Here is a 25,196-nt window from a genome sequence, read left to right on the forward strand (position 1 = left end):
TTTTGTCAAAGAAATTACAGGTGTCCATTGAACGAGATAGTGATCCGGATCATTCAATTGAACGAGATTGCCCAACTCTACAATTTATATCAATACGCTATTAAAATTAGAAATATGATATATACTTTTTCAATAATATCTCAACTTTCTTTAAAATATCGACTTTCCACTTTCACGTTAATCGTCTCCAGCTTATACCCTAGACAGACGGCAGCGTTGATTTGCATATACCCTAGACAGACGGCAGCGTTAATTTGCATTAACTGCCTTAATTCAAATTAATTCGTGGATTATCCACATTATTAATGCACAAAATCAAAGGAAATTTAAACTGAATTTATCAATTTCAATATGGCAATGCTGTTGAAAAGCAATTGTCTTTTGTCAAATTTCCATGTTTAAGAAAATAAAAAAGGAAAAGCAATTTACGCGTTTCTTCAAAATAAGTAGTGGTCTTTCGCGAGTAGAATAGCAGCTAATCGTTTTTCACGCCTTCTAACAAATCTCTTTTTAAAATTTTTATTTTCACAAAAAATGTCATTACCCACCATACTAATTCTATCGAAAATTATATCTTCTTGAAATGTTTTTTAAAGTTTTGCAATATTTTTATAATATTTAAAAGACTCAAAAATATCGCGAATAAATTAAATTTATTTTTGCTTCATCGTGGTGAAAAGGTCAATGGTAGAAAGTGTATTTGTTTCGCATAATTTGGCGAACTTTTGGAAAGCTTTATGAAATGGTCTGCTGGGTACAAACAAACAACACAAACAGCTGTTTCATAAATGCAGAAGCTATCGTCTGTCAGGGTGAAAAATTAATTCAAATTAGGATATTTTTAATGCAAATTAACTCTGCCGTCTGTCCAGGGTATTAATTCGAATTAATTCGTGCATTATCCACATTCTTAATGCACAAAATCAAAGGGAATTTAAACTGAATTCAGGTATTTCAATATGGCAATGCTGAAAAGAGAGCCCATATTCATGTCGGATTGAGAGCATATTCATTCTCTGAGACATTTAGTCCCAATTTACATTGGGCGAGTTTACTTGCGGCAATTGTCATTTTGTAGGAGAGAGAGGTGAGGCATATGGTAACCCTTTGCCTCTCAGCACCCTCTCTCACCTACAAACTGACAATTGCCGCAAGTAAACTCGCCTAATGTAAATTGGGACTTACATAGCCAACAACAACAAAACAGTTGTTTACTAGCAATCAGCTGTTTCGTAAATGCAGAAACTGTCGTCTGTCACGGTAAAATTAAATACAGTTCTTAATGCAAATTAACGCTGCCGCCTGTCTAGAGTAAAACACTTACAGCCTGTTTCTGTATGTCGAAGGAAAAATGTGTGCGAAAGAAACACGACCAAAGTCTTGTGTGTTTTTCAAATTTGTTTTGAAGCAAAAGCAAAGGTAAAACTATTTCGAAAACTAAAGTTCGGGCGTGTTTCATTCGCACACATTCTTCCTTCGCCATACAGAAACTGGCTGTTAATGAATTTCCCAAATATGTTCCTCTAGTTTTTGTAAAATATTGTTATTTTTCAATATAATTCTTAACGGCAATATTATGGTATTGCCAGTAAGAATTAAATAAAAATTGTAACATTTTCCCACATTTTTGAGCTAGCCAGTCTCAATTTCTTACGCATGCGAAACACCCTGTCTTTGTATTTTTCCTGGCAGCTGCCTGAAGTGTTCATTTTCAATCTATTAAACCCTATAAAATGTCTCTTAAATTACCGGAAGAATTTGAACAGTTTGATGTCCAAATATCCTTAGAAAATCCACTAGAGAATTATGAAAAAATTCTTCAGGATAAACTAAAGGTCGATGCAATTATGAGCAATGACATGATGGCGAGAATTTGGAAAAAAATATCAACTACAGCCCAGGAAACTGTTTGGCAAATATTGTTTGAAAACAATTCCAATGAAGAACAAATGGAAAAGGCAGCAGCAAGATTATTGAAGAATTTAAAAGATGATTCGTGTTTTTATGGTCCTTGGTCTTATAATGATTGGATACCCAAGGTGAGAGATGAGTTACTTCGTCGTCATATGTTTGAGTTTTGGAAAAACATAATAGTAGGCCAAGAGTTGGGTCCTGCTTGGGCACGAGATTGTGATTTATTTGAAGATTCTAATGATCCGGAACCGGCAAACTTCTATGAGTTCAATGGATGTAAGGCTCCTTGGTTAAAGGATAAGGAAAGTGAAGGCAATAAGGTCTCAACTACGAGCACTAATGCGATACAATTGAAACCCATATCTTTGGAAACACCTTTGGAAGATTATAAATGTAATATGGACATTCAAAGTGCTACCACTCCTGAGGATCCAAATGCCTACAACACAATCTTTGCCAATGTTAGGGATACAATTTGGCACTTGTTGTTTAAAGATTCCAAAGATTTCATAGATAACGAAAGCTATGAAAAGGCTGCATCTTTATTACGTCAATATAAGAAGGATGCCTGTTTGTATTCACCACATGATTATAACGAATGGATAACAAAAGTGAGGGATAATCTTTTTGTACGAAATCAATTAGATTTTTGGCACAACATAATTGTAAAAGAACAACTTGGTCTATGTTGGGCAGGAGATTCAAAACTGTTTCACAATTTGGAATATGAAACAACGAAAGAGTTCTACAATTATGGGAAAGATATTTAACGTTTAATACCATATATGTAACAAACTTCTTTATGAATTTAGTCGCCATCGTTTCAAGATCCTCAGAAGGCCATCAACATGTTAATATATAAATATGTGAATACAACCGTTTAGACTATTTACAACCTTACTTTAGTAAATATTAAATTTCATTTATAGCAGAACAATTTATTTTCAGCCTAAAAATATACTTCACTTTGCATAAAATATTTTCATTTGATTGAAATGTTGTGGTCTGTGGAAATTACTCTAACTTTCCAACGGAATAAAGTAGACGGATAAAATGTCGTTCAAAAGAATTTTAAGTCCTTCGAATTTTTGGTAGTAAAAATGGTTCATATAGGCATATGTTCAGGTATATGCCTATAAAAATAAAATATTTAGGTACAATTTCTAAACGAATTCCTTATAAATTGCAATATAATTTTCCTTTACGCCCGACTAACGACGGTTGTCGGAACAGTCTACTCATTTATGATGTCGAGTTCCAAGATAAAATTTTAAAATGCCGCAGAGGGAAATAGAGATTATTGATTTCTTCTTCTTTATTTGCCTATTCGTTTTACGAATTTATGGTGATCAATGCAGTTACATAAAATGTATTACAGTATATTCGGTATATATATATGTGTTTATAAGTTGTTGATTATTTCAGCAAAAGATTGTCGATTTCTGCACTCGCTGAGTAGAGTTGCAACATCATTGATTTCTTAAAATTATAAATTCAGGAAGCATTTAATATTTTTTTTTGTAATACAAAGAGGCTCTCGAAGTTGTTTTCCCATAGCTATTTAAGACGTCTTGAGAAAAAGCTTTCAGTGCGTGATGTATGGGCGATTTTTTTGGTCAGTACAGGAACGGCGGAAAACCCAGGACCAATTTATAAGTGCTCACTTTGTCACATCCGTATCCACCACACTCAAACTTCGATGAGAAGCAATTGATGCCGGTAGCGGGTGCATATGAGGCGTTGTTCTGGATTAGTCCATGCGATTGACTACGACAGGGACCATGTTGCTGCATGCTGCTTGAACACAGCCCCCAATGAGTCATCAGAATACGCGACTCCCCCACAGTCCCCCCCAACAGCAGCCGCACACGGAGCACTTAACACCAGGTAGAGTTGCTGAACGTATACATGTCCCCATAAAAAAACTATACTGCAGGTTATAGGCCCAAATTAGCCCTTTTGGAAAGTCATAACCGTCTGGTCTCAGGCGGACTTTAATGATCATCATGAGTTGTGGCATTCTGTTCTCGGAAACGACTCGATGTCTACCATCTCCCCATAATTGTCTCCATTAGCAGACCGCCCGATTTCATCACCTCTGAACGCCCCACTTTCGTCCGAGACAGCATCACCGCTCGCCATGTACCTAGTGGTCGAATACCCGAAGTGAGAACAAACTTCCCAGCAGAGGTGACGGGATTAGCAAACGATGAGTATGGGAGCTGACGCTGGAAGTTAACAGGTTGGTCGGGGAGCGTATGCGAAACAATGGTTTAAATCATCTGAAGAGTTGTAATATCGGTATAAGTGAATTGTGGGCAACGGTTAAGTTACTCTCGAACCCAGACTGATCCGAAGAGGTACGCAAGTTATTTCAATCGACAAAGAGAAGAGTACTTCGACGTATTAGAAACCTGCCGAGAAGAAACCAATTTACAACGGATGATGTTGTAACTACCACTAGAAACGCAAAATCATTCAAAAGCGTCCTAGTGGAATCTTCATGTTAATGCTGAAACAGCTAGCCACCCATATTGTTCCAGAAGTCTGGAAAATAGGCTGGTTGGTCCCGCTACTGAAGTCAGGCAAGGATGCCAGCAAAGATGAATCATACAGACCGATTTCGCTTTTTATCGCCCACAGCAAAGACTATTGTGTGGACGCCAGTCGTACATGGAATTCAAGAACAAGAAGTCGAAATCCTATAATGAAACAGGGAGTTCCCCAGGAAGGGTTAGTCTAGGTTATAGCATACACAGAGGTCCATTGTGCTGGCCCTGAAAAGAGACAAAAAGAGTAGCAGGGGGAAAGGAAGAGGGAGGACAGGAAAAGAGGGAACAAGAAAGTAGCTAAATAATAGAAGTAGGGAAGAAAAAGGGGTTAATTGAAATTATTGAGTCTAGGATGACTAGCCCCATAGCCACTTAAGGCAATACGTTAACAGGGCCGCAGGATCTATGGAAGAGTAGTAAGATAGAAATACAATCTCAGGGACACCAATGATCCTGTATCTCTTGAGTATCACTTTAGAACACCGGTAGAGAGGTTGCTCGATTATTTCAGTATCTTCTACTTTTTTCAAATTTCGGTATCTTCTACTTCCTGCAGTACTTAATGTTATTGACCTTCTACTTACTTGCCATAGATCTAATGCTGCAATGACCCCTACAAGAATTCAAATCTCTGATTTGCGAAGTAAGAGAAGAGACGCAGTTATACGTCTAGACATTGCCGGTCATATAGACGTTCATTCAGGTCCGTCTTTCCAGACCTTTAGGTTCTTTGTCTACAGCTTACTGTCTACGTTCTTTACTGTGACTCCGGGAACCAAAGGCACCCCGAACCGAAGTACAGCTCTCCTGTCCATCAAGAAATTCATAACCGTACACCCCATCCTGGAAGGATTTTACGAACTGTCGGTATGGAGGCCTCTATTCTGCTTTCAGCTCAGTGAGATTTCGGCTGGAGAGATCACGGCTACATCGCAGACACCCTAAAGTGAGTCATTAATTGTCTGGATACGAATCTTCCGATTTCTTATCGCGTCCATCGTGAACTTCATAACGGTACCCCATCCTGAAAGGAGTTGACCAACTTCCAATTTTTGGTTTCGGATCAGCTTCAACACATCTGCTACATCTAAATCCGTAGATGGCATCCATGCTGTGTCTGCAACTCTCCTAAAGTCCGTCAGTGTCAATTATTGTCTGTATAAGCATAGCTTTCGATAGTTTATACTGTCACTTAATGACATTGATACCATTGTGAAATTCGTAACGGTACCTCTACCTTCGAAAGAGTTGGCCAATTTACAGCTTTCGGTCTGGAAGCTTCTATTCTGCTTCCGGATTAGTACGACATCCTAGTCAGGAGGTGGCATCCCAGTTGTGGCTGCAACTCTGCATAGCAGTAAAGATCACGGCCAGATTGCAGCACTCCTAAAGTGGGTCGGGACAAATTATTGTCTGTATAAGGAAATCTTTCGATTCGTTATCCTGGCAATTAATGACGTTGACCCCATGAAAATCGCTGCCCTGTCAAAACCACGATTTTCCATTAAAATATTTCGCGTTATAGCGGTCCATGGTGAACTTCATAACCGTAACCCAGCATCCTGGTAGGAGTTGATCAACTTTCGGTCTGTTCTGGTTCGGATCAGCTTCAACAACTCTGCCACATCCGAGTCAGGAGGTGGCATCCATGTTGTCGCTGCAACTCTGAGTGGGATTTCAGTAGTAGAGATAGCGGCCAGCGTCATCCACTTCGTCAGAACTTATGACCTTCAGACGACTTTCAACTTGCCACCAATTATTCTCACTGATCCTGTCTTCAGGATCAGACTTATCAATAATTGCTACCAGAACGTCTTCTGGGACAATCATCCTCGCAGGTCTGTTTATCAAATGTGGCTTCTCACCAGAAAATTTTCGTTTGACTCCTTTAGCTGACTTCGAGGAGCTGGTTTGGTTTGTTGCCGCCGAATTTGCAGTTTTCTGTTTATCAGATTTCTACGAATTCAGAGCTTTATCAACAGTCGCCAAATCTGTCATACTAGTGAGACCTCTTACCGCACCATCCTTCCTCCTCGAAGAAGTTTCATTCATCTCCGAGGAGCTGGACTTGTTGCCGCCGAGTAAGCTGTTATCTGTTTAACAGATTTCTATAAATTCAAAGTTTTAGGGGCAGCCGCATATGGAGCTGTCATACTACCTGAGGCCTCTGCGACTGCTTCGTCTGCGTTTGCCACTTCGGCTTTTCTGACTTCGGAGCGGCAGCCAACTTGGTGGAATCCGATTGTGTTGTTGGGGCTGATGGTGTCAAGTTGACTGGCCCTGCCACAGACACCATTGGTGTCTGCAAGGGATCCAAACAGCTTGAGACTAGCGAATTTTCGAACTGGACTGGATCCGGTGTATTCTTTGCAGTTTTTGGACTGGTAACATGGCTTACTTCCTCTCGCTTCACGACGCTAAGTTTAACTTTATTTCCCGGAATTCCGCGTGCGAACTTAGAGCTATCTCTTATAGTCGTATTGTGCTTTCTTTCCCGGCCCTTACTACTCATGCTACTACTTGTACCCCCACCTACTAAATCTAGTGTCCTTCTACCTCTTTCCTGTCTTCCTTCCTTTCCTTCCTACCCCCTTTCTTATCTATATTCAGGATGAACACAACAATGGACCGTGGGTGTCAACAATTAACGGCATCTGCGCATTCTATAACCTAACCTACCACTCATGATGTTTGGGGATGATGATTTAACTCTTCATCCACGGCCTTATCCGTCAAGGTGTCCTGTCCATGTACTTCTGCTTGAAGCGCTTCACGAAACGAAGCTCCAACCTTAACTCTCCGATTTCAACTGCGAAACCTCTCCTATGGAATTGTTTACGAACATGGAGCAATATTGCCCCGCCCTCTTATCACAGTTCGTTGTTTGGGATTTGGGAGTATGATCGATCCCTTCATTTACAGCCTCATCAAGGCGCGCTGTCTGGATCTTTACTTTCGAAGCACTTCGTGAAGCGAAGCTTCAACGTTATTTCCCATAATTCCGCTTGCAAAATATTAACTTGGGATTTGGGTCCATGATTTTGGAGCAATATTGCCCAGTTCTCTTATAGCAGTACTTGTCCTTTCGTTCACCGGTTTTACTACTTTTGATGGTTGGGGATGTGGGAGGATGATCTATTCTTTCATCCACAGAAGGGTACTTCCTCTCGAAGCGCTTAACAAGGCGAAGTTTCAACCTTATCTTCTGGAATTCCGCCTGCGAAACATCTTCTAGGGATTTGTCCTAGAATTTGGACCGCTTCACGAAGCGAAACTTCAGCATTAACTCCCCGAATTACGTCTGGGAAATATCTCTCATGGATTCGTCCACAAATTTTGAGCAATATTGCATTGCTATCTTATAGCCTTGCTTGTCATTTCTTTCCCGGGCCTTACTACTCTTGATGGTTGGGGATGTGGGAAAATGGTCCATCTCTTTATCTACAGAAGTGTACTTCCTCTCGAAATGCTTCACGAAGCTTCAACGTTATCTCCGCCTGCAAAAAATCTCCTAGGTATTTGTCCACGAACTTGGAGCAATATTGCAACGCTCTCCTTTAGCCGTACTTGTACTTACTTTCCCGTGCCTTAATACTCGCGAAAGCCTAATACTTTCGTATAGGAAAAACTCCTGCAATTAAAATGTTTTTTACAAATACCAACAACATTCATTTAATTTGCTAAATTAGGTAAACAACGTTAATTTAGTTTAAAAATCTAGTAGAACTATTTTAGCAATGATGTTCTTGTTGTTGTTCTTTAGTTGTCCCCATAGTACACTCGTAAAAGAGTTACAACAATTTCCATTAAGTGTGAAAATGACAATTTGGTAACAACCAACAACAATACAAAACATCAGCCAAATAATAGTTAACACCATAGAAAAACATCCAGTAGCTGGTCGTGCTGCTGCTTCTGTGTTGAGAAATACACACTGTTTGCGGGAACAACGACAGCTACATATGGCATTAGCCAAACAGCCATGTTCAAAAGGTATTTGACAACACACATGGTTTTCCACAGACAAATGGTTGTAAGCCAAGGAGCAAAAAAAGTAAAGAGGTATTGCCTGACACGACACATAGTCTGAGGAAGAAAAAAAGAAGGAAGCAAAAAAGAAGAAAAAACGAAATGCTAAGAAAAACTCTTAAAAATCCACATAACTATGTGAGCTTTGTAGACTTAGCTATGCTCAAGTGATGGTCTGTCTTCTCGGTCAAGGGGGTGGTGGATAACATGGACTACAGCACTCCTAACAAACTGCTCCAACACAATTCAAGTCAAAAGGAACACCTCGAATTACATGTCGACATAAATGTTTTGTGTCACCATTTATGAACGAATGAACGAACACAACATCAACAAACATACAGAGGTCTTGGCGATCTCCCACCAGCAGTGGCCGGTAGTAATCCAATAACCAATAACAATACAATGGCAAAGAAAAAAGTTAGTAGTTTCTTGTGGCAATATCGTTTTACTTTAGGAAACTCAAAAAAAAAAAAAAAAAAAAAGCAAAAACAACATGCTATTGTAAATGTTTTCAAGATGAACATCAGTGTTACACTAACATCATCCGAAAAAAGAGGACCCAACAGCATGATCATCATCAACAAATCTAACAGACTCTTGCTACAAATTCAATTGGTTTTAATGCTTGCTGCTGCTCATCTTGTTTGGCCTGGTGTGCATGATCATGATGTTAGAAATTCGTTGTTACTGGTTTAACTTTGTTGTCTAGGCATTGTAAAGGCCTCCTGAAACACAGAAGCAGGAGTAGCAGCAGCAACAATATCATTTTCAGTTGTCATGTAGCAGTTGCTGTAGGTAGTAGCAAATGCAACACGAATATTGTTTGTTTGAGCTGTTGCTCCATCATGGCAAAAGATCACCTTTAGAGTCACCTCATACACCAACCACCACCACCTGCATGATGATGTGTAATGCGATGGCCGTCTGTTTGACTCTTTTTTGGTGGGTTAGAGTATTGTGTGTTATTTTTTCTGGTATTCCGAAAACAATGCTGGTAGCAGTAGGACAATATTGGGGTGGAGTGGAAAGTGGATTTTGTAAGGATCGAAATTATAGTAATCTTAGCAACTACTCATAATGCTTCAGACTAATAAAATGGATACATATAACAACATTTGAGAAACGGTTATAGTTGTATCAGGCACATTTCTATCCGACATTAACAGTTTCTCTGAGGGTATTAACACCTCATGTATACAAAATATCAATATCGGCCCACGTATTAGAATAGTCCCCATCTTCTTCTTCTTCTTTATTTGCAAATCCTGTTTCCGGGTATTAGCGATCATACAAAAACGTATAAATATATTGTATGATTTTCATGGGATATTACTTCAGTGGTTTCCCGTTCCTTGTAAAGGGTTTAGAGTTTTCCGTCTCCGTATTCATCCGCTCCACTGAAGTACAGACGCTGTTTGCAATCGCCCAAACACTGCCATTTAATTTGTTTTGGTTCGCCCATATTTCGCATATTTTATTTTTGTGGTAACCACCATACTTATGAGCGTTCCCCTATCCACCACCTGGGGAGGCGTCCAATGGGAGAAAAAATGAGAATAACAACTCCGCACGGAATAGTCTCCATTATAATGCCCTATTTTGGGACCTATTAGAGCCACATTTCCAACAGAATATAACATTTTGTTTTGCCAGAGGATAGAAAACTTCCTGGACCCAGCCTTTTTTCTGCTGGTAGCAGTAGGACAACATTGGGGTGGAGTGGAAAGTGGATTTTGTAAGGATCGAAATTATAGTAATCTTAGCAACTACTCATAATGCTTCAGACTAATAAAATGGATACATATAACAACATTTGAGAAAAGGATATAGTTGGATCAGGCACATTTCTATCCGACATTAACAGTTTCTCTGAGGGTATTAACACCTCATGTATACAAAATATCAATATCGGCCCACGTATTAGAATAGTCCCCATCTTCTTCTTCTTTATTTGCAAATCCGGTTTCCGGATATTAGCGATCATACAAAAACGTATAAATGTATTGTATGATTTTCATGGGATATTACTTCAGTGGTTTCCCGTTCCTTGTAAAGGGTTTAGAGTTTTCCGTCTCCGTATTCATCCGCTCCACTGGAGTACAGACGCTGTTTGCAATCGCCCAAACACTGCCATTTCACTTTTTTTTGGGTTCGCCCCGCTTATTTTATTTTTGTGGTAACCACCATACTGATGAGCGTTCCCCTATCCACCACCTGGGGAGGCGTCCAATGGGAGAAAAAATGTGAATAGCAACTCCGCACGGAATAGTCCCCATTATAATGCCCTATTTTGGGACCTATTAGAACCACATTTCTAACAGAATTTCATATTTTGTTTTGCCAGAGGATAGAAAACTTCCTGGACCCAGCCTTTTTTCTGCTGGTAGCAGTAGGACAACATTGGGGTGGAGTGGAAAGTGGATTTTGTAACGACCGAAATTATAGTAACCTTAGCAACTACTCAAAATGCTTCAGACTAATAAAATGGATACATATAACAACATGTGAGAAAAGGCTAAAGTTGGATCTCTGAGGGTATTAACACCTCATGTATACAAAATATCAATATCGGCCCACGTATTAGTATAGTCCCCATCTTCTTCTTCTTTATTTGCAAATCCGGCTTCCGGATATTAGCGATCATACAAAAACTTATAAATGTATTGAAGAATTTTATGATTTTCATGGGATATTACTTCAGTGGTTTCCCGTTCCTTCTAAAGGGTTTAGAGTTTTCCGTCTCCGTATTCATCCGCTCAACTGGAGTACAGACGCTGTTTGCAATCGCCCAAACACTGCCATTTCATTTTTTTTTTGATTCGCCCAAAATTCACATATTTTATTTTTGGGGTAACCACCATACTGATGAGCGTTCCCCTATCCACCACCAGGGGAGGCGTCCAATGGAAGAAACAATGTGAAAAACCACTCCGCAAAGAATAGTCCCCACTATAATGCCCTATTTAGGGAGCTATTAGAGCCATATTTCCAACAGAATTTCACATTTTGTTTTGCCAGAGGATAGAAAACATAATGGACACTGCCTTCAGAGTCATATGAGACAAACACAACCGTCGTGGAAATATGTACTAAAGAGCTAGGCGGAGCGAAATCATTGAAAAGCTCACAACAAAAATCAGACAGCTGGTTGGGGAACAAAGACCCAAGCCCCTAAAAAGTTCATGAATATTCACTGTACTTCTTCTAAAGCCGCGAGAATGAGCAAAGCACTGCAAAGCATTCGAAGGAAAAAGAGCTTCCCGCAAACCTAATCGAAAACCACACAAAGAAAACTGTTTCGAAAATCTTTGTTTTGCCAGAGGATAGAAAATTTCCGGGACCAAGCCTTTTTCTGGTATTCCGAAAACAATGTAACGACCGAAATTATAGTAACCTTAGCAACTACTCATAATGCTTCAGAATAATAAAATGGAGACATATAACAACATGTGAGAAAAGGCTATAGTTAGGTCACTCACATTTCCATCCGGCATTAACAGTTTCTCTGAGGGTATTGTATACATGGGGTGTATACAAAATATCAATATAGGCCCACGTATTAGTATAGTCCCCATCGTCTTCTTTATTTGCAAATCCGGCTTCCGGATATTAGCGGATAACAAAAATGAGACAGCTGGTTAGGGGAACAAAGGCCCAATCCCCTAAATAGTTCATGAATATTCACTGTACTTCTAAAGCCGAGAAGATGATCAAAACACTGCAAAGTATTCGAGGGAAAATGAGCTTCCCGCAAACCTCATCGAAAACCACACAAATGAAACTGTTTCGAAAATCTTTTGGAAGAGGGTGACAAAGTGAGGTGAAGCATGAACAATTCGTTCCGGACTGGCTGGAGAGCCAGAAGATTCTAAGAAGAAACCCTGGATTCTGACGAAAAGCAAGAAGACTGTTGAGACTGGCAAAGAGCCACCATCTTACTTTAAAGCTCCACTAAAAATGTCTATTAAGGAAGAGGTGCACTAGGTGGCACATAATGTGGGCGAGGGCATCGTAAAGCTTGCAGCAAATAACAGTTGTTTGGAGCACAGGATGAACCAGGCACGGCTAAACAGCAGAAAGTCATTAATGATATATAATACTGCGTCCACTTCATTGAAAGAGGCGAAGATAATGCCATCAGGCCATGGCAATGCTGAAGCAGCTGGATGAGGCTGGAGTGGAGTATCTCAATAAAGTTCTTAGCTTGTTGCTAGCCACCCTCATTGTTCCCGAAGTCTGGAAAATTGGCGGGGTGGTCCCGCTACGGAAGCCAGGAAAAGTGAATCGTACAGGCCGATTTCGCTTTTGTCGCCCGTAGCAAAGGACTTGAGGAATTAGTCCTCCCCATTATAAGGAATAGCTATCAAGTTGCTGATCATCAGCATGGATTCCGTAAGCAGGACAGCACGACAACAGCGCACATATATTTGTCAAGGACTCGACCAGATACCGCCGTGTGATAGAACAGTGATGGTGGAGCTTGACTTAGCAAAAGCCTTTGATACAGTCAGGCACTCCATGCTGTTTGAGGACATTGAGCAGACAACCCTCCGGCCAAGCATGAAACGTTGGATAGTCAACTATATGTTTGGACGCCAGTCGTACGTGGAATTCAGGAACAAGAAGTCCAAACCACGTAGAGTGAAACAGGGAGTTCCCAAGGTGGGGTGATATCTCCGGAACTGTTTAACCTCTACCTCTCTGTATTCCGCCCCCTCCAGACGGCATCGAGATCGTAACGTATACGGATGATTGCACGATCCCGGCGTCAGTTACCTTCCTTGATGACATCTGTGAGAGACTGAACTCGTATTTAACCGATTTCCGCCGCAAAATCTACAGCCACTCTGTTCACCACATGTACAGCGCAGTTTGGAAGAGAATTGAATGTCGTGGTCGACGGTAGCAGAATTCCGACCACAAACTGCCCCAAAATTTTAGGGGTCACATTCGAAACTACTTTCAAGTCGTGCGCGAATGCCGCAGCTATCTGCGACAAACTGAAAAGTATGTCCTCAAGTCCCCAACCTAGCACATATAACGTATAGTTCGGTCTGTGGTAAGATATGCGGCGCCAGTTTGGTCCCTGGGATTATGCGATACGTATAGGAAGAAGATTCAAACCTGTCAGAATGCCGCCCTGAGAACAGCAACAGAGTGCCTCCTCAAGTCTTTAGTGGACAATCTACATGAGGAAGCAAAGATTCTTCCAGTAAAAGAACACAACCAGATGCTTTCGTTGCAGTACTTGCTTCGGTGTTACAGTGAAAGCCATCCCAATCACCATCTGCTGGCTAGGCCCGAGACATTCAGGCATATCAGGAAGGATATTCTTGATCTAGAGAGGGAAGTCCAACAATGTAGGAGACATATCAGGCATATCAAACAGGTTTAAATAGTATTTACGCGTATGCAGTTGCTAAGGCCTTAAGCCAATATAGTGTGCATAAAGTCCTCGGAGTATATCCCCCATCTATTGCAGCGTCAGCTGTCACGACAAACCAGAGTAGTTTTGGCTCAACTACGCTCGGGATATTGCAGTCGCCGAAATTCTTATTGGGCGGAAATCGACCGCGCCATGCAAGACATCTGCCTAGTATGCGGCGTAGGCATGCACAACACAAAACACCTTTTCAACTGCCCCGCCAAACCTACTGATCTAACTCCAGTGGATCTGTGGTTACATCCCATCGAAGCAGCCACTTTCCTGGAACTGGAGATAGACTCAGAGCCAGATTGAACAGAAGAACATACAAACATAATAATAAACACCGTTACAACAACAACAAGATAATCAGAACCCTGCCAAGCAGTTGAAGCAAAGGAATTTCCCGTTTCTAATGGTTCGGACCAAACTCGTCGGGAATCAATAAAATGAGACTGCTTCGAGGATACTTTGGCAGTGGGAGACAAAATGAGCTCAAACATGAACAATGTGATCCGAACCGTGGAATCGACTGCGGTTTCTATAAAGAAAACCTCCCGAAGAGGAAGATGGCTGTGAAGGCTGACAAGGAACCAACAACTTATGTCAATGGTGCATCCACACATATAATTGATTATCCAACGTCTCAAACTTGGCTGGAGGGTAGTCTGCTCAATGTCCTCAAACAGCGAGGAGTGTCTGACAGCAACAAAGGTTTTTACAGGTCGAGCGCCATCAGCACTGTTTCATCGCACGGAGTAATGCCTTAAGGGTCTTTGCTATGGGTGACTAAAGTGAAATTGGTCTGTACGATTAACATTTGCTGTCATCCCTACCTGGCTTCAGTAGCGGGACCACAATGCCTATTTTCCAGACTTCGGGAACGATGTGACTAGATAGCGACAGGTTGAGAACTTTAGTGATACACTCGACGTCCGGCACATTCAGCTGTTTCAGCATTACCATGGAGATTCCATCAGGGCCCAACGCTTTGGATGATTTAGCGTTCCTGATGACATTCGCAACATCATCCATTGTAAATTGTGGTGCTACATCCACGGCAGGAAGAGATCTAATGCGACGTAGTACTATCCTCTTCGCCTTGTCACTCCCGGGGTACTCGGCAAACTGCCAATTGAAATAACTTACACACCTCTTCGAATTCAGTCAGCGTTACTTCGCCAAACGTCATCGTGGTCCTATCTTCGTACTTTTCAGACTCCAATGTTGCAACTCTTCACATGATTTAACAACCACTTGTTCCGCTTATGCTCACCGACCAAGCTGTTAACTTCCAGTATTAGCACCCTCACCCTGGGGTCACTGGGGTTGGCACGATAAACCTTATCACGATCATTTGCTATTTCTTTCGCCTCTACTGCGAAGTTCGGTCTAACTTCGGATGTTCGACCAGCCGGTATATGGCGAGCGGCTGCAGCAGTGATGATTAGAAGGATTGGACAGATATCTGAAGCTGTGATTAGTGAACTCTCTGAAACTCGGCCAATTAGCTTTCCCATGATTGACGGATGTGCGGCATTCAAAGGTGATGAAATCGGGCGGTCTGCTGATGGAGACGATTATGGGGAGGAGGTCTGATCCAAGAGGAAAGAGGGGTTGCCAGGTAACGTTATTTGTCAAACTAGGTGACACGATGTTTATGTCTGGCGAACTGTGACACTCTCCTCTAATTCTTCCTCTAATGGTAGGGGTGTCCTCATTGACCATGCAAAACATAGACCTCTTTATCTGCTCAGCCAGCGCTATACCCCTCTGGCCGTTTTCGAGGACCGAATGCCGCAACTCGTGATGAGCACTAAAGTCACCCCCCCCCCCCCCCCATAACCAGACAGACGGTTATGACCTTCCAAAAGTGGGCTAATGTTGGACCTACAACCTGGAATACAGCTATTTATTGATGGGATGTATACGTTCAGCAACTCTATCTCGGCAGTTTCCCACCTGGTTGCTACCCCCATATATTACAAGCCCGACTCGAACCAGGCTCAAGGGATATATGTCTGTATTGAACAGACTGGTGCAATAGGAATGCTAATTACCCAACTCCACTTCTGATGCGATGCTTCCTCAGTACGTTGTAACTATCACAACGCTGTTACCTGCAGTTGTTGTTGAGTTTGGTTTTCTGCACCGCCGCGACCATGATATTCTTCCGGCTTATGAAGTCCACTATTTCCTCCATCTTACCTCGGAGTCCATTGCAATTAAATTGCAAAAAGGATGAATTTTCAGGATTGGAACAATAACGGCAGGTGTTAAGCGCCGCGTCTGTTGTTGGGGGACTGCGGGGGAGTTGCGTAATCTGACGACGACTCACTGAGGCCTGTGTTCACGCAGCATGCAGCAACATAGTCCCTGTCGTAGTCTCTCGCATGGACAAGGCCAGAAAAAAAACCTTAGATGAACCCACACTCGACATCTATTGGATCTCACCGAAGCTTGGATTTGGGTGAAAATGCGGATGTGACAAACCGATACTGGTGGGTTTTCCTCCGTCCTGGCACGGACCAAAAGAATCCGGAGCAGGCATTCCTGGATATGCTGCTCCCAACACAGAAAAAAGATACAAATACAAACATATGTACACTGAAGTGGAAGCCGCTGTCTGGAACACCGTTGTTGTATGATTCCAGGTCAGTCCGGAATCGAAGAATCTGCTGCCGTGTGAGTGATCTATGTCTAGTTGACAATGTTAACAAATTTAATATTAAAAGGCAACAGAGAAAGGGAAAAATGGAAGACCCGCTGAAACTCCTTACTGATGAACCGGTCATCTAAGCAGAGCTGAACTCGAGCCCAACCACAGTCAAAGTCCTTACGGACACTTGAACCTTGAACTAAAACAAGACTCTTTACATCCATTTGAAGGAATAACGATATAACGGAAAGTAGCGGGACAAGCTTAGAACGCGATCAAGCTCTACCGTTCTTTGCCAATATCCTTAAGAAAATTTCCGATCCATTTTTTTTAAACGAAATCATACCAAAATTATAAAAAGTTGCGCGATTTTGTTAGACGCAGCCTCTTTATTCAACAAGTTGTCTAGATCGCACAAAAAGCCTACTTTGTCTTAAGTTTATGTCCGCTACGATACCTCTATGCAAGCATTTATGGGTGAATATGTTAATTGTTCTGCATTTAACCACTTCAGAGACCAAGAAAAGTGCTAAACTATGTCATGATAAAACCAATAAGAGCTGTTGCAATCGATCCCATGAGTCAACTAAAACCAGAAGTAAAAACGCTGTGGTCTTAAGTAATTTTTATACCGAATACCGGCCCATTAAGCTCTACTCTGGCTCAAGTGTATGTCCCATGCTCAACCTAACGCAAACGATTCTAAGGCGGGCATCTATTCAAGTGTTTATGGGTGAAAATGTTCTTTCTTCTACATTTGATCATTTGAGGGGCCAAGTTCTGATCGCTGTCAGAGCTGTTGGTATCGATCTCATGAGTGAAACCCTGAAATTTGAATTAATCTTCGCACTAACTAGCAGACCATAAAATGTGGTTGTTTATATTCATTATAAGATAAAGCATACTTAAAGCGGATTATACCACAAATCAAAGGATTGATTTACTTAAATTCTTATATTGTCGCAGGTCATAATGGTGTATTAGTAAACTTAGCAACTACTCATAAGGTATTAACATCATATAAAGATTGATCGACAACCGCCAATTCTTCTCCACTTTTTGATTGCCTCACAGCCATCATGAATTTTTTTCACATATGTCTTTGCAAAGATCGAATTCTTCATGTTCGGATTGAGTGGAGAAAGGAATCTTCAAAAGCAGACATTTCGTAAGGACCATCTGATACACATACTGCTTATTGTATATTTTTCCTAATCATAAAGTGTTACTAGTAAGCTTAGAAACTACTCACAAGGTGCTACATTAACAACATATGAAGTTGAATTAACAACCGCAGTATATTCTCGTTGCTACTCCATTAGATCCAAAGAAAACAAAAACCAAATACCCTCAATTTTGATTTCCTCACACATCCATCATGTAATTTTAGTTTACCGTGTCACATCTTCGTTCCCTAAGGTGAGCAAAGATATTCTTCAAAGATTGTGTCCAACTAACCATGTTAGTCTCGTGTTCGCATTTGGCCACCGCACACACAAAATCATGATGGTAACGAATTTTCCTGATACCCTCATATGTGTCCATCTAACTTAACATGAATTCTAGTGGTTACGACTATTCGCAATCGCTGATGTTACTAATGTGGCGGTGGTGGTTGTTATTGTTGTGACTGTGTCGTCAACTACTTGCTGCCTTTTGCTTCTGGTGTTGTCGATGTTGTTTTAATGCCATATTAAACTACTCGACACTCAGGTATTATTCGATGTAACCAATGATGTTGTTTTTTGTGAACTCAGTGGTGGTAAAGATGGATACATGATTCCTCTGTTTTTTTTTTCTCTGAGGATCAAGCACAGTAGCCATGAGTTTTTATGACCATCGATTGAAGTTTTTTTGCTTAGTTTTGGAGTTAGGAATAAATGCAAGGTTTTTATTAGATATTGTCTTTAGATATTTTATGATCCAGTGAAGAGATTTGTTAAAAACTGAATTATATATGCCGAGAAAAAACAGAAATTGATGAGGACTATAGTTGGCGATGAGTGTTTCCATTCCTGACATAATCGGGTACAGCTATGTTAGCTTCTAGTGTGAGGATAACAAATTCTGACAAATATTTCGTAGAAGGGTAAGTCCCAATTTACATTAGGCGAGTTTACTTGCGGCAATTGTCAGTTTGTAGGTGAGAGAGGGTGCTGAGAGGCAAAGGGTTACCATATGCCTCACCTCTCTCTCCTACAAAATGACAATTGCCGCAAGTAAACTCGCCCAATGTAAATTGGGACTAACATGGTGCAGTTTTGCAACTGGTGCGCCTTCGCTGATTTTCCATCTGACTGCTCTTCGCTGATGGATCTCAAATACTATAGTAGTAGGGTAACATGGGGCAGCATTGCCACTGGAGTGCTTTCGCCAGCGCCGACTTTTTGATGCTAAATAAAGATTGTCAAAGAGAAAGTTGAAGATCTTCGACCAAGTCACAACTTTCGGTTGACTATCTTTATGTAGCATGAATAAAATCGGCACTGCTGAAAGAACACATGTGGCGAAGCTTTCCCATTCTAACTTATGCAGACCACTCGATTTTATCATCTCTAAACGCTGCACTTTCATCACCGCTTCAGAGATCTTCCCAAATATTCTGATTTTCGGGTAGCAGAAAGAATGTTTGTCATTGCTGCAGCTGCTCGCCACACACCTGCTGGTCGAATATCCGAAGTGGGACCAAATTTCCGCTTCAGAGATCTGCCCATCCCATCTGATGTTCCGTAGTAGCAGAGAGGACGTTCCCAGACATAATCACTGCTGTAGCCGAAGTGAGACCAAATTTCCCAACAGAGGTGACGGGATTGGCAAATGAGCGTGATGAGCTTCGTCGAGCCAACCCCAGTAACCATAGAGTCAGGGAACTGACACTGGAAGTTAACAGGTTGGTCGGCGAGCATAAGCGGAACAAGTGGCTAAATCATCTGAAGAGTTACAACATAGGAGCCGCAGCAATGGAGTGGATTATGGGCAACGGTTGCCACATTGAAGTGAATTGTGCGCAACGGTTTAGTCGCTCTCGAACTTTGGAAAGAAGGAAGATAGGACCTTAGCCACATTTGGCGATCTTGCGCTGACTGATCCGCAGATGTGTGCAAGTTGTTTTAATCGATAGTTTGTCGAGTACCCTGGGAGTGACATGGCGAAGAGCACTACGTAGCATTAGATATCTTCTTGGCGATAAGGAACCACCACAATTCACAATGGATGATTTTGCGAATATCGTCAGGGACGCCGAATCATCCAAAGCGTTGGGCCCTGATGGAAATTCCATGGTAAAGCTGAAACTGCAGGAAGAGCCGAATGTCGAATATCTCACCAAAGTTTTCAACCTCTCGATAGCCACCCACATCGTGCCCGAAGTCTGGAAAATGGGCGGGGTGGTGCTGCTGCTGCAGTCAGGCAAGGCTTTTGTTGCCCTTAGCAAAGACTCTGGGGCTTTACTCCTCCCTTGCGTCATAAATAGCTATTCAATTCCGTAAGCAGCGCAGCACAACCGAGACGACATTGAGATCGTAACACATGCTCATCTACGATCATCACGTCAGGTTACGTCCCTGAGGTAATGTGTGAAAGGCTGTACTTCTATTTGATTGATCTTACCACTTCTTTACATGCGAGGAATATTCAAATATCCGCCAATAAATTTGCGGCAACTCGGTTCATTACATAGCCTTCAGAGGTAAGCACTGAGTTAAATGTCATGATCTATGGTAGCAGAATTCCGACCACAAACCACCCCAAGATTCTAGGGGTAACATTCGACAGCATGTCCATGTCGTCCGAGCATGTCACAGCTATCTGTGACAAGCTGAGATGTGCTGAATTCTCTAGCCGGCAGAATTGGGGAGCAGATAAAGAAACCTTGTTGACCATATGAAGTGGTGCGCGAATATAATTATAAAGCAATGGGAATATATTCAAACCTGTCAGAACGCCACCCTGAGGTCAGCGACAGGATTGTTAAGTTGTCCTCATGTCTTCAGTGGACCATGGGCATGAGGAGACAGCGCTTGGGTGTTACCTGAGAGCCATATGATAGATAGGACCCTCCGCCCACGTCAGGAGGGATAGTCATGATCTAGAAAGAGAGGTCCAACGCGACAAGAGAAAACCCCTAGATCAACAAGCATATCAAGCAGGTTTGAACAGCATTCACACTGATGCAGTTGCAGATGCCATAAATAACTATCGTGTTAATGCGGTACTCGGAGAATATTTCCCATCTATAGTAGCTTGGGAGCGTTAGCTGGTACGACAAACCAAAGTAGTTTTGGCTCAACTTCGCTCGGGAGGGTGCAGCCGTCTAAATTTCGGGCAAAATATCCACCCAGAACGCGGCAAAGGCCCGCACGAAGCACTGCACCTTTTCAACTGCCCAGTCAAACCAACTCAACTAACCTAAAAAGCTTTGTGGTTACAAACAATCGAAGCAGCTACATTCCTAGAATTGGAGTTTAACAGAAAAATGAACTTACAACATATCGTTACAACAACATCATAAAGCAATGATGTCAGAAGATAACTTGACATAGCAAATATCAATAGTTCATAGCCCAAATTTGTGGAATTTTTTAAAAATTGCAAAGCCTTTCCAAACATGCAATTTAGTTTAAAAAAGTCTAAAGGCCATTAATGGTTCCAGCAGGGGCAGGTAACAAGCAATGATCCTGAATCAGCATTTTTGGGAGGATTTGCGAGGATCAGCAATTGCGAGAATTACAAAGAATTAGAACAAGGAAGATATTCATTAACCATGATCACATATATTATTCGAGGATTTAACTAGAGCAAGCCGTGCAGTAGAACAATGTTAGTGGCGCTCGACTTATCCAAAAGTCTTTGATACCGTCGAGCACTCCACGTTGTTCGAGTACATTGACCAGGCAAACCTCCGACCAAGTTTGAAACGTTGGATAATGAATTATATGTGTGGAGGCCAGTTGTACGTGGAATTCAGGAAAAAGTTGTCCAAGCTCTGTACAATGAAACCGGGAGTAACAAGAAACTGGTAAGTAACAAGAAACGATCCTGAATCAGCAAAGAACTAGAACAAGGAAGGTATTCCATAGCCTTGATCACAAACCGATTCACATAGCATGGGAATGTATAGAGGTATGGTAAAATTAGCAACTACTCATACAAATTGTTCACTAAAAAAGTAGATATTCCTCTTCCGCAATGCGTTAGGCCTAAATTTGTTCGATACATTCAATCGACTGCGACTAGACAGCTATCTACACGTTTTTATTTAAAACCGAACGTAGGATGGACTTTGAAGCACCTCAGTCTTCTACACTATATCAATTTTCGAGTTGAGTGTGAGATGTCAGCAGATTGTCTAAACTAGCATGATGTTCTAAAAGCCATTACAGGTTTCACACGGGGTAAGTAACAGAACTCTATCTTGAATTAGCATTTTTTTGTTCAGCTACACACAATTGCGGGGACAAGAATTCATGTCACCGTGCTAAACATTTACCTAGCATGCGGTACAGGCCCCCACGACATACTACATCTTATCAACTGTCCGGCCAAACCTGCTCAATTAACTCCAGTAGATTAGTGGCTACATTCCATCGAAACAATCAATAGTTCATAGCCCCACATTTTTGAAATATTTTAATAATCTCAATAACCTCAGCAATTTTTGGACAGCCACTTACAATGTCGAGGATTACAAAGAATCAGAACAAGGAAGACAGTAGTTAACAATGATGAAGAATTGATTTATTTAGAGATATAGTAAACTTTGCAACTACTCATTTCTACCAGAAATATATATAGACATTCCTCTTTCGAGGTGCCTTAGGCCGTAATATGTTCGATACATTAAATCGGGTGAGAACAGATAGCAATCTGTTCGTTTGTATTTAAAGCCTAACGTAAGATGGACTTCGAGGCGCCTCGGTCACCTACGCTATACAAACTATAAAGTCTAATTTACGAGTTCAGCGTGAGATGTGAGCAGATTGTCTAAACCAGGATGAAGTTCTAAAGCCATAAATGGTTCCAACCGGGGTAAGTAATAAGAAACGATCCTGAATCAGCAATGGCGAGCTACACATAATGGTGAGGATTACATAGAATAAAAACGAAATGAATTCAAATATTATCAGAACAAGGAAGACATTTCTAAACAATGATCACGGACGGATTCACTTAGCTTGCCAACATATAGATACATACATGGTAAACTTAGCAACTACTCAAATAGATTTTTTATTGAAAATATAGATAGACATTCATTTTCCGCGATACGTTATACCGTAATTTGTTCGATACTTTCAATCGGGTGAGAACAGACAGCGATCTGAACATTTACAGCAGAACGTAGGATGGACTTCGAACTGTCTGTCCGCAGATTGGTATTAAAATAAATTTTTAGTTGAAACACCTTCATCCATAATTGCTAGTTGAAATTGTAAGTGTAACCTTTGTAATTCATATTTTTGAAAATTTAATTGTCCGCTCATGTTTTTCTCATTCCGTGTCGATATTCTACGACAATGCAGATTGGTAGATCGATTCCTAAATTGTAGAAGAATTTTCTTTCAAACAAAGCACTGTCTTTTTTACTTTTTTAAATACCTATATCTTTAAGACGTATAACGATGCAGGTAGTTTATATCTTTTAGCAGTTAGTTAGAAATTATATAAAAATAGCACTTGCATCTAAGGCTATCTGCTAAAACATGTATTTTATTTGACGTACATAACATTATCAAAATTGTTTACTGGGTTACTCTTCAAAAGCGATAGTACCTGCTTCGGTGTGCCATCCATGCAGCTTGTCAATTGTTTTTGCAGTTATTTTCAAACAAAATTCATACCATTTTGTTACTTCAAATCGTTTACAGAGTGTTTGAAGTAGATATTCGATTTTGTTTGAATGATCAGATGTTATTTGTTACCTCATTGATTTGAGTTTGTTTTCTCGTAACGTAGTTTTTCCAATTGTCATGGGGATATTTTTTGTTGTTCTTGTTAAATGTAACAATTTGTATACAATTATCTTTAATTGAATATATGTTTGCATAATACAAAATCAGAGATTACAAAGATTTGAGGAAAGAAATATTGACAGTTAAGTGCTCCAAATACGACATACTGCATTTTTAACTGGATTTTTTTGGAAATGTTTAAGCTATTTTTTAAATATTGTTGCCTAAAATTGTAAACACATTTTAGGTTTTAATTCGATTAAGATGTGTTGCTTCGTGTTTATCTTTGGGGGTCAGTCATAACAAAAAACACGATAAATTTTGTAAAACATTCGTTTGATGAAATATTTCTTGCTGTAACAGGAGCCAGTGCGGCAAATACTACAACTGATTCAATGTATATTTGGGGAAATACTTCCAAAGAAAGAAAACGTGGAGAAATTCTAGGCTATGACCTTCAAAGGCAAGAAATATGAGTCTGAAATTTCAATTAGAGGGTAATTGGTCCGAAATTCAGACTTGAGCGCATTAGAGAGAAAGGCATATATTAGGGAGAAAGATTTATGGGTCATGTTTGGGCTTAAGCCAAAATAGGAGAAGGATGGAAATTGAATTTGAGTACTACTCAACAGGATAGAATATAATACATTGGTTTTAGCCGTTGCGTTCTAAGATTTCTAAACATAAGTGCAACTTTAGGTAATAGAGATAACAGCACCGGTGCACCGGCGGATAAGGTGAGGCGGATGATCTCAATATTTTGTTTTAAAACTAGAAAAACATCACTTATGATCACCCAATTCTAGGAATCTATATTTCCGCTGACAAAAAAACTGACTACAGAGGTTTTGCTCTAAAAAATATATATTGAGAACGTCGGAAAACATATGGATACAATGTAGAGCCAAAATAACCCGTTACCGAGTGCTGTTTACCTGCTTACGAGCCACACCCCATCGTAATCTGGTGATCGTTTGCAAATCTCTCCCACATGTGAGGGTGCCTTGGCATATGCGGTCGAAGGTCCCGTTACAAGTGCACCTACGGGCAAATGTAGGAAGGAGAAGACGGATAAACTTAGGAAAATTTCTAGCTTGAAACTGCCTTTGGAGACGTGTAAAGATTCAGACTCCAAATTCGATAGCAACAGTAGCACAAATACAACCGTATTGGATATTTCGAATAAGAATGAGATCCACAAGAAACAGGACTCCGAATCCAATAGCAACAGTAAAACAAATAAAACAGTTACGGAATCCTAAATGGAGAGGAGATCAACAAGATGATAGATGAAGTGAGTAAGAGCATTACAAAGCTCACAACACACAGGAAAAGGGCTTAATATTGCAAGTTCAAGAAGCAGAAGGCAAGAAACAAGGGTACATTGCAGTAAGGAACTATAAACACTCCCTCTACTTCTTCGGGAGCAGGAAAGAGGATCAGGGGGTTACTCTCTATTACAATGCGTAAGAAAAATGAGATGAGTAAGGAAATGAAATACGTCTCCAATGCGTTTTCGTATCTCCCTTTGCAACTCTTTTTTATTTTCCTTCCTGGCAACAGCGCAATCTGTAATACAAAAGCGTATGTCAAAATTGGGCGTTAACGCAAATATCTTGCGCTAACGAAATATCAAACGCACCGCAATATAGAGTAACCCCCCA

General features: G+C 40.8%; 1 protein-coding gene across 1 annotated transcript; it reads left to right on the forward strand.

Moving 5' to 3' along the window:
- The first annotated feature begins 1,733 nt into the window (after nucleotides 1-1,733).
- LOC141392232 (uncharacterized) lies at nucleotides 1,734-24,794 on the forward strand. Its single transcript, XM_073965184.1, has 2 exons — nucleotides 1,734-2,525; nucleotides 24,531-24,794. The coding sequence occupies exons 1-2, from the start codon at nucleotides 1,734-1,736 to the stop codon at nucleotides 24,792-24,794; spliced, it is 1,056 nt and encodes a 351-aa protein (XP_073821285.1).
- Nucleotides 24,795-25,196: the final 402 nt, after the last annotated feature.

The sequence above is a fragment of the Musca autumnalis genome, unplaced genomic scaffold (genome assembly GCF_047663935.1).
Source record: "Musca autumnalis isolate F117 unplaced genomic scaffold, ASM4766393v1 scaffold_2, whole genome shotgun sequence".
NCBI classification, from domain to species: domain Eukaryota; kingdom Metazoa; phylum Arthropoda; class Insecta; order Diptera; family Muscidae; genus Musca; species Musca autumnalis.